At 33.1% G+C, this 11,245-nt stretch overlaps 1 protein-coding gene across 1 annotated transcript; it reads right to left on the bottom strand.

Annotated features, from left to right (window-relative positions):
• Window positions 1-8,745: 8,745 nt before the first annotated feature.
• LOC147539238 (uncharacterized) lies at window positions 8,746-9,417 on the bottom strand. The gene has a single exon (XM_086643094.1). It carries the CDS (start codon window positions 9,415-9,417, stop codon window positions 8,746-8,748), a length of 672 nt encoding a protein of 223 aa, XP_086499220.1.
• Window positions 9,418-11,245: the final 1,828 nt, after the last annotated feature.

Here is an 11,245-nt window from a genome sequence, read left to right on the forward strand (position 1 = left end):
TATATTGATGTGTTGGAAATTTTCGTTAAACAATTTCCCCCCAGTGGAGGGAAATATGGTGAACAAACACGAAAACAGTAAATTTTCCCTAGGGAACTGCATATACATGATGTTTTTTCTTCAACAAATTTCCCCCCAGTTGAGGGAAATTAGAAGAAAAAGTGTGAAAACAGTAAGTTTCTCTAGGGAACCACATATATATATGCTATTCTCTTAAACAAATTTCTCTCCAATCGAGGGAAATTAGGCAAAAAAAAATGGGAGAAAACGAGGCACGTTAGTAAAGTTGCAAGCACTATGTTTTTGTCATTGTAATAGAACTTTAAAAAATGAAAAAACTAGGCACACTAGTAAAGTTTCTTCCCATTTCTGAAATTTGGTGAATAGAGTGATTACATTAGAGATATAACATATCAATTCTCTTCACAAAATAGTCACAAAAAGATTCACCAAACTATTGTCAATTTTACTCATAATCTTCATCTTCATCACTTGAATCGTTCCATCGCTTGAATTGCTCGCATCTTCTTTGTTTGAGACTTGATTTCTTCTTTCAGCAGAATGTTGGTAATAAAATGGCCAACGAAACTCTAGATATAGTTTTCAAGCTAGCACAACAATATTAAGTATAGATTACATAAATTCCCAATGCTATTCAATTTGTAACAAAATTCCCATCAAAATCTTAGATCTAAAACTCACTAAAATTCCTACTCAATACTATCCAATTTGTCTTCTCTATTTTCCTTAAAGTAGAAAAGATTTGAAGAAAAATGGATGAGATTGAAGAATTTGGAATAAAATTTTATAATGCTACCCATCCAGAAGACTCATCTCCATACACATCTTCACCTTCATAGATTGTTGGTTTCTTGGAAATGGATGAAATTATGGAGAGTTCTCCATTAATGGTGGGTGTGATTTGTAGTGGTAAAAAAAACTCACTAAAACCCTAGATATAAAACTCAATAAAACCCTAGAAATTAGAAGGGGGGAAGAAGAAGTCACAAGACTTTGGTTGATGTCTTCTTCATTAGGCAAAATACTTTGTAAAAAAACGCCAGAGATTTGTAGTTGATGAAGGAAAGAGATTGTCGGAGGGGAGATTGGAGAGTCGACTTGAGAAGAGAGAAGAGTAAAAGAGGAAGAAAGTTTTTTTTCTTTTGTTATTTATGAGATATTTGACTATGTTACACTTGAGTCCTTCAAATTATGATTAAAATCTTTAACATAGAAGGTCTTTAAAATAATAATCCGAAAGTCTTATCTCCCCTTACTAATCTCTATAGCTCCCCAAGTATAATAGCTCCCCAACAACAATTCCCAGCTCCCTTTACCAATCGCCTTTTCTTTCACTTTCTCTCATTTTCTTACAAATTTTTCATTCCTCTCATTGTTTTATATTTTTCATATACTGGATCTTCCAGATGTGCAACAAATGTCGGGCATAAGGTTTTTGAAAATGATGTCTCCATTTCACGTAAGTTGAATTCGAGAATGATGATACTAGGGATCAAACATCACCACGCATGTCAAAGCCCAATTTTGGATGTAATTAAAAGTCTTAATATTAGAAAAGTGAGAAATTCAAAATTAAAATTGAAATCCATTTTTTTTTTTTAAAATATGTAAAAAGTTACACATGTGTTTCGTAAATGTACATGAACAGACACGTTCACGCATGTGTCTTGCACGTATACAAATATTTTAAGTCTAAACTTCTCATGGTTGAGTTGAATTTTTTGGTAGAATCTTTTTCATTTAATTGTAATAAAAAGTGAATTGAATCTAAGGCCAAACCTCTAATGGTTGGACTTAATCTTATTGCTCAGCTACGTGCAAGTGTTTAAACAATGTTATCAATGACAACAACCAACCTCAAACTTTATAGCTCCTCTAACGATATTAGAACCACCATAATTTAAATCTAGCCAAAAAGTCTGAGGTCAGGCCTTGTCTGTTTAGTGAAAATAAATGTCAAAATTGTAAAGCACTTCTTTTCTATTTTTTTTTGTTGAACTAGCTTTTCATTAATTAATAAAAACGGTGCAATTCAAATATACCAAGGAGAACTCAACTCACAAGCAGACAAACTCACCAAATGAACCAGAAAGAAGAATAGAAGTAAAAAGTGGGATAATGTTCCTTGTATTTTAGTAGATAAAAATATTATTTTCCATGTCATGCCATGTTTTAGACATGGTCACATAGCTGCAACCACTATTCAGTGGTCCGCTTCTAAGTATAAGAAAAAGCAAATAGACCCTAAAAGGGACAAAGTTTCTTGTTTTTGTTCCTTTGTTTGTTTTTTTTTGTTAAAAGACAAAGTTCAATTGATATGTAGTCTTACCTCAAACTCTCAAAGTGATAGTTGTGGTAAAAATATATACAGTACATTTTAATCTATGACCTTTTCTATCTTTTCTCCTTTTCGTGCCCATTTGACACAGTTACATTTTGTACCCATTCAATAAATGAAATAAGTTTCTTTTGTTGAGAGAATAAATGAAATAAGTTAGGTGACAAGAATGACAACAATATGATAAAACGTGATATTCAGTTCGTGTAATATTTCTGGTGGTCTGATTTTTTTGTTGAAAATTTCTGGAATTAATTAAGGTCGCGGTTTTGGAGAATAAAGAATAATTTTCGGGGAATAAATTCTCTAGAGAGTACATATTTTTTTGTATATTTTCGTAGACATATTTTATTTTAGTCCAAAAACTCACTTGATCAAACATTTCCCCCTAATCTTCATCATCTTTATCACCTTCACCACAACAACTTCCCATTGTCGGAAATTAATAGTAATTTTTAATTTCCTATCTAACTCTTTGTATTGGGAGAAATATCTAGATGGAGTATTTTCTAAAGTAGAAATAAGAGAAGAATAGTCTAGAGAAGTTTGACTAAAAGATTAGTCTAGAAACTATATTAACTCTTCGTAAGTTCCAATGTGGAATTCTCTAGTCTTTACTAGTATGCTCTATCTTCAGTCTAAATAGAGGTAAGATGTAATGGGTATGGAGCACAGGAAGCATAAGAAGTACAAGAGAAGCAAATTAGAGATTGAATTGAAGAACCTATAAAAGTAAGTTGTAAGATTCGAAGGAGCTCTGTACAGGCTTCTAGCCCGTACATCTCTAAATTTTAATATAGTTAAATATAATATTATATGTCTAAATTTATTATAAATCTTATCAAGATATTTTCTCTCAAATGTCGTCCCCTATAAGTGGTATCAAAGGCAAAGGTTCAATGTTGAGTCCTACAAAAATATTACAAGGTAAATTGGAAATTGAAAAATGGGTGTTGGTGTATCTCAATATTAGAAAGGAAGAATGAAGATGACAAATGCAACGGAAAAAAGGCGATGAATTTCTCACTACTGGCAAACAAAAAAAATTTAAAGTATGGTATTCACACAAAGAAGAAAAAAGAAAGAGAGAGCAAGGAAAAAAGTGACTACCCAAAGAAAGAGTTTGTCCACCTGGTGGTGTGAATGAGAGAATTCCAAAAAAGCAGGATTAAGTTATAGCAATTAAATTCAGAACCTCTGAATCCAAGTGATCAAGTTCAATAGGTTGTGAAAAGCCTCTGAATCTAAAATTGATCAAACTCTTATCAAAAAAAAAAAAGTAAAGCATCTGCATGAAAATACAACCAAAGTTATCGTTTGAGCACACCAGGTAAGAAAACGAAAAGTGAGATATTAATTTATGAAGATTATGGAGAGAAATAGTGATTCGTATTTCTTTCAAGGATGTCCTAAGTAAGATATTGCAGAAGTCTCATTGCTCATTTAAAAATATGCTGTCAACTAAAGCGAGCAAATGCAAACATATTGCGAAGTTGTTGAGTTAATAGTTTTGGCCTGAATTGAAATCAGAAGGAGAAAACTTTCATCCAAAGAAGATTATTGCAGAAAATGGTTCTACAAGAATTTTCAGAAATTCAAGGACTCGATAAAAATTACAAATTAAGAAGAGGTGTTGGAAACTAGTAATTTGTAATTTCCTATCTAACTCTTTGTATTGGGAGAAATATTTAGATTAAGTATTTTCTAAAGTAGAAATAAGAGAAGAATAGTCTAGAGAAGTTTGACTAAAAGATCTTTGTAAGTTCCAACGTGAAATTCTCTAGTCTTTACTAGTATGCTCTATCTTTAGTATAAATTGATGTAAGATGTAATGGGTATGGAGCACAGGAAGCATATGAAGTACAAGAGAAGCAAATTAGAGATTGAATTGAAGAACTTATAAAAGTAAGTTGTAAGATTCGAAGGAGCTCTGTACGAGCTTCTAGCCCGTACGTCTCCAAATTTTAATATAGCTAAATATAATATTATATGTCTAAATTTATTATAAATCTTATCAAGATATTTTCTCTCAAATATCGTCTCCTACACCCACCACCACCATTCCGACCACCATTGCCACCTCTTTTCTTTTCTCTCTAACTCACTGTTATCCTCTCTCTCTTGTTGCTTTCTTTGTCTTTCTCTCATTGACTATCTCTCTGTCGTTCTCACTCTAGATCTCTCTCTCTCTCATTGTAATAACTCTCATTATTTCCCTCGTTGTAGACATATCTTTCTCTCACTATCTATGTCCCTCTCGCAGTCTTTATCTCTCTTTTCCGCAGTCTCTCCCCCTATCTATCTCAGTCTGTATAGATCTCTCCATGGAAATCATAGAGTTTGTGGCCACGAAATGGCCATGCCCTCAAAATGTTTCGTGGCTACGAAATCTTTGCGGAAGGTTTCACTAGAAACCCTCCTGGATCTCAGGTTCCGACGAAGAGAACACTTTTCTTTGCCGAAGCGGTGTCTGTGTGAGAAAGGGAGAGAAACAATGAGAGATTGATTGAGAAACAATGAGGGGTTGTGAGAGAAATAGTGAGAGATCGAGAGACATCGATAGTGAGAGAAATAGAGAGAGATAGTAAAAGATAGACAATGAGGATTCGAGAGAGACTAAGAGAAGAAGAGGGAAAGAATAAGAGAACAATAGAGAGATGGTGCGAGACAGTGGGAGAGAGAACAATAGGAGAGAGATAGATAAAAGATGAAGATTAGGGAGGCAATGTTTGATCAAGTCAAATTTTGGACTAAAAAAATATGTCCCTGAGTCATTAATTATCGACTAAAATTTTTGTTCTCGGGAGAATTTTTTTTATTCCCCAAATCCGCGACCTTAATTAAGTTTCATTTTTAGGTTTCTAATATAAGAATTCAACTTTGTCTCTAGAAATATAAATAAAATGTTCACAAATTAATTACTATAAATGTTTTATTGTAAACATATGTGAATCTTGAGCAGCAATAGGAGAAAAGTACTGGATATGGTTATCCAGGATGCTGAGATTGAAAGGTGTACAAGTTTGTGATTCTGAAGAATCAACTAGGACAAAGAAATATAGAAAATTGTCTTCAAATAAACAAACATTAGGTGAATCATAAAGAGCTTTGCTCTCAAGATCATAAATCAAATATCTTTTTTTGCAAGACGGGTATCGAACAAATTAACATGTCCAATTTCGCTCCTTTGTCGAAGTTTGTGACATGAATATTATGGGCGAAACGAAGTCAACCTAACACCCGGAGATGCTAATAATATGATGATGAATAACATATTACTTCACGAGGAGATATGTATGAAAGAAGTGGAGTAAGATCTTGTTAATAACGTAAGTAATTGTTTTAAGACATTCCCACTAGAAGAAAATAGAAAGATTAACTTGGAATCATAAAGCATGAGTCAGATTGAGTAAGTGACGATGTTTACGCTTGCCAACTCCATTTTGTCCAGCATCGTAAACACAATTACGTTGGTGAAAAATTCCATTGGGTTGAGATTAAATCTATAATTCTAAAATAAAAAGTTGTCATCTGAGCGAAATGTCTGACTGAGGAAAATCTATGATGTCCCAAATAAAAAAAATTGAGTGAATAGACTTTGATATTGTTTAACCGTGAGATAGAGAAAAATGTGAGATAGAGAGAAGAAGAGAGCAACCGATATGGAGAGAGATGAAGCCCAGAGCCAGAGAGATTAGGAGAAAAATAATTCTCTCTAGGTGTATTTTGAATACACAAGTAAATCTAGTTAATCGAACACACGAAAATCTAAACAATCCTAATCTATTTAACAGATAAGTGTATTTTGAATTCATAAGCCAACCGGGTGACCACTCAGGTGTCCGAGTCTATGGATTGGATGTTAGATAGATTGTCTTCGAAAACAAAACCAAGAGGGATGGAGATTAGAGACTTGAAACGTGTACTAGGTACACTTTCCTTAAAGTATCATTAGCCCCCTCTCGGTCGAGATTACTTGAAGGATACTAGGCAAATTATTTCCAAGATATGACAAGCCTATGTGAAATTACTAAGTAATTTGTGGAGATTTCACTTTAGAAGCATTAAAACATATTAAAGATGTCAAAAGTTTTTCAACAGAGTCTCTACGTCGTTTTACAAATACCTTAAATATGTTTTAGAGAAAATCTAATTTATAGAAAATAAAGACACTCCTCAAGTAAAATTTATATAATAAAACAGAAGGGAAAAACGATGACTGGGACAAACATCATTTTTTTAATAAATGATATTGTCTAGAAACCTTTCCCAAAATTTAAAATATAATCCTTCTTAAAATAAAATAAACTATTTAACAAAATAACCGTGTAAGAAAATACGAAACAAAAGATATTGCAAGGGCTAGAAAAAAGAATTTGAAATCTCTCCCTCTCTCAATAGAATAACTAATTTAAGAAAAAAAAAGAAACAAAAGAAAACAAAACAATAAGTATAATACCAAAAAATAGGTATCCACTATATAACACCAAGAAATATAGAAAATCGTTAAATTCGATTGATACAACTGTTCGTGCGCTAGGACACGGGACACACCCTAATCCTTTTACAAAAAGATATATCTCTCCATATATTTTTACCAAAACACATAACTATTAGAGATAAAATTTAAATTCAAATTTTTGAAAACAAGTTTCAATTTTTATAAAAATAAGTTTTTTAATTGTTTGTCCAAAATTTCAACATCCGATCGGTTGGATCCTAATATCTTTGGTGGGTAGACCGACTCAACTTCATTTTTACAGCTTGCTAATTGGTTCCTGACTAAAATCTCTTTAGAAAAATTATTTTTGTTCCATTCTAACTATATTGTACAAGAGTCAAGATAGCTCCAAGAGAAAGATTTTCCAGACCATTTTATGACATAATCAGTCCAATGAGACACATTAGTTAGGGATAAGACTTCTTCATGCCCATGGATATTTGAAGTTGATTGGGTCCTAGATCAAGTTGGAACTAGGTGCCAAAAACTTCTAGATTACTTAGACAAAATCACAATAAAATCTTGCATGCTACCTCAACTTGTATTTTTTTTTAAATCTTGTGAGCAATGAGTTACAATATTAGCTGATCACATGGTAATAAAGTTAGATTTGAAATTTAAATAGATATTAAATTGAAACAATGGAGTTGAAATTCATTGTGTTACGAAATGGACAATTATTAGAGGAATTATACCACAATTGACGGAAGATCCAAAATTCACATTTTTCTGACCAAAATATTTCTTCATTCTACAATTCAATGAATTACCATAATGCATTATGATTATTCATAATGTGTTATGAATGAAGAAAAATCATATTTTGTTCTTCAATTTGAATACATAATCTTTTTCCTTTCTAAATCAATTTTTGGTTTCTCTTTAAATCGAGTTACGAACGTAAACAATATGCTATAAACAAGCAAAATGCAATTGTTCATAATAAATTATGAGCATAAAATATTTTCGGTGTTGTGTATCAAGATAAATTCGTTCTTTCCTTGTTTCTGTTTGACAAGCTTTCAACGCTTCGACTATCCATTAGAAATATGATTTTATCATTAGTCCATTATTAATGTCATTTCAGTAAGAGAGAGATCCAATCGACAAAGACACCGAGTATATCATCATTTGATTAAGTTTTTTTTGAAAATTCTGTCTAAAACTGTAACTTTTACATGTATCAAAATCAATTCGATTTTTAGTTTGATGAATTCGTTTCTCCATTTAGAGCATTAGTTAGAGGGTGTTTGAATTTTTAGCACTTAGAAGTGATACTGCTTAGTAAATGATAATTACTAATAAGTGATCGGTTGTAAGTCATGTTGTTTGTTTTTTAATTACTTCTAAGTGTATGATTTTTATTTTTATATTAATTCTAAGTGCTATAAAATGATAGTATGTCTATGTTGACCTTATTTTAAAGTAATGAAAGTTAGCACTTCATACTAATTCATTGAGTTAATGATTTAAGTTGAACAAAAAAACTAAAACTTGCGAATACTTTTTATCGAAACATAAATTGCAAACACTTAAGAATTATAAAGGAGAAAGAGACCACGTTGAATAATGGAGTTTGGATGGTTACATGATTAGTGAAAGAGGAGCGATGAGAAAATTTTAGGGAAAATGCCTCACTGAAAGATGAATGATGGATGGGAAGAGCTTTCTTAAAGTCATAAAGAAGTGTTGTGCTTAATCAATTATTTGATGTTTTGTTTTTAGCTATGATAATTGGTTGTTGTTATATATTTTTTTTTTTTTTTTTTTTTTTTTTGGAAACTTAACTTCATTGATTAGCCAAAAGCTAGTTGAGAGTACAAATAGAAGTTAAAGAAATTGAAATACAACCAATTAGGACAAAGAGAAACAAGGAGTAATCAGTTTAGACGTTCAGACTTAACACCGAATGTGCCAGTCTGTGGGCGTCCTCATTCGAATCTCGAGGACAGAATTGGAGTGCCTTTAGCTGAGGACTTTGACTTAGGGCACAAGCTTCTATCACATAGGGCTTTAATCTCCATGGGCTCGAATCTGGACCGTTGAGGATAATATCTATGATTGTCTTGCAATCCCCTTCCACTATATATTCAGACAACCCTAATTCAACACCCATTAGCAAAGCTTTCAGACAAGCTTTGGTCTCACATTCCAGAGCCGACTCACTTTCTACCACCTCCATTTTCTCTAATAATCTCTCTCCATTATTGTTTCGTAGAAGGACAGCTATAGCCGCTCCATTGCTGGTGAAAGCACCGTCGAAGTTCAACTTGAGGCAGGCTCCTTGGGGTGGAATCCATGAAGATATGGTGATATTGTTCCTCGGGCTATCAAGTCTGTCAACGAAACCCTTCGATTTCAGCTTTGCCTGTTGTATAACTGCTTCAAGGTTCACAGGTTCTTGGCGGAAGTAAAACCCATTTCGAGCCTTCCAAAAAAACCATAACAAGTATGAGATGAACACTGCCCTTCTTTGATCTTTAATATTTGATAGTAGATCTTTGACTAAGTCAGATGGTTCTTTGTTACGAGGTAACGTTGTGAACGGCTCTGCCATTGTTAGGAGCTCCTGAAATCGAGTGCAATCTCCAAAAAGGTGGTTGGAAGTCTCTGAATCTTGTTGACACAACCCACAAGTTGGATCTACTGCAAGGTTCCCTCTGCTTATGCTCGATAAAGTCGGTAATCCCTCATTGATCAACTTCCAAATAAACATAGTTACTTTAGGTTCGATGAAGTTCAACTCCCACAATTTTAACCATGGGAAGTCTTGACCTCCTCTAAGATTCCTGATCTGAGGTGTGATTTGTCTATAATAAGACTTTGCCGAGAAAATGCCTTTTTTGTGTGGAGTCCAGATCATCCTATCTGTTTGATTGCAGTCGGATAAGGGGATCTTTGTGATTTCTGTAGTTGATTGTGTTGTGAATAGATCACTGATTAGTGGTGCATGCCATTTCTTATTCCTCATTAACTCTGAAACATAAAAATAATTTGAAGCTCTTGTATTTGTTTCAGGTTTGAAACCAGGTAGGTTAGGAACCCATGGATCGACATTAATGCGGATAGACGAACCATCACCCACCTGCCAACAATAATTCCGGCTGAGAGTGTCTCTCACTTGAAGAATGGACGACCAGATTGGTGAAGAATTGGTTTTTTTACTTTCCGTCCAGTAATCCCCTGTACTGTAATATTTAGCCTGTAGTAGTTGAGCCCAAACTGATTGAGGGTTTGTAATGAATCTCCATGCTAATTTAGCCACTAGAGATTCGTTAATTTTGGCCAGACACCGGACTCCCAGACCTCCTAAATATTTAGGTTTTTGGATGATTTCCCAGGGTAGGAAGTGCATTTTCCTTATGTCGTCCTCATGATCCCACCAGAAATTACGGACAATCCTCTCTAGTTGTTGTAAGGTCCCTTGAGGAATAATAGAGAGACTTAGAAAGTAAGTGCTGATAGGGTTTAGAGCAGCCTTGATTAGAGTTGTTCTGCCTGCTTGTGTTGTTAACTTCTTTTTCCAACCTGCTAACCTAGATTTGAACTTCTGCACCAAAAACTCATGAGAGTGAATTCTCTTATGGAGTAATTGCAGTTTTTGTTTCACTACTAAGAAGTGATTTCAATTATTAAGTGAAAAAAATAAACGACTTAAAATTGTGGGTCTTCACTTAATAAATGAAAATCACTTGATAAGTGCAAAAATCAAACACCTCTTGAGACTATACATGGAAGTCTCTTTTGACATATAGTTTTACAAAATTTTGTTTTCTCCTGATCGAGACAATGATATTCTCTTTTTTATTTGTCTTTCTCCGTAAATTTCTTGCTTTACAACACATTACGAACTATAATCTTTTCTTTCTGTTGTGAATTATGAATTATCATACTACCTAAATATTTATTCTTTATATGTCATTTATCGTATAATAATGTAGCAAAAACAAATGGGCAAAAATGACATTTTCCTCCCTTTTTTCCAGTGAAGGATCTCTTGCCTATTTTCTAGCCACAAGGTGTATTACTGGCTCAAACACTGTTAAAATTACTAATAATTGTGGTAATTTAGATCAATATTAATTGATAAGCATCCCCCAATTTCTTGAGGTGTGAAGAACAACAAATTTAGGTAAGTCTAGGACTATATACTTTCAGAGAAAAAAAAGTCTAAGACTGTACAAATTTGAAGATAATACGACATCCATAGGCCAATCAGCCAAATTGTTGAATTAGGGTTGGCTTAAAATGTTTTCATTACTTTTATTCTTGTACTAAATGGTTGACTCACGATATGATGTTTTTCTTTTTTCTTGTTGAAGAATAATAGAGAAGATAATTATAAAATTCAAAATTTGGGAGTAATAAGAAATTAGACCCAAATC

This window comes from Eschscholzia californica, unplaced genomic scaffold (assembly GCF_041429995.1).
Source record: "Eschscholzia californica isolate CP2 unplaced genomic scaffold, dmEscCali1.0.p SCAF_5, whole genome shotgun sequence".
Taxonomy (NCBI): Eukaryota; Viridiplantae; Streptophyta; class Magnoliopsida; order Ranunculales; family Papaveraceae; genus Eschscholzia; species Eschscholzia californica.

Coding starts and splice junctions, on each gene's coding strand:
- LOC147539238 (XM_086643094.1), bottom strand. CDS start 9,417: ATGGCAGAGCCGTTCACAACGTTACCTCGTAACAAAGAACCATCTGAC.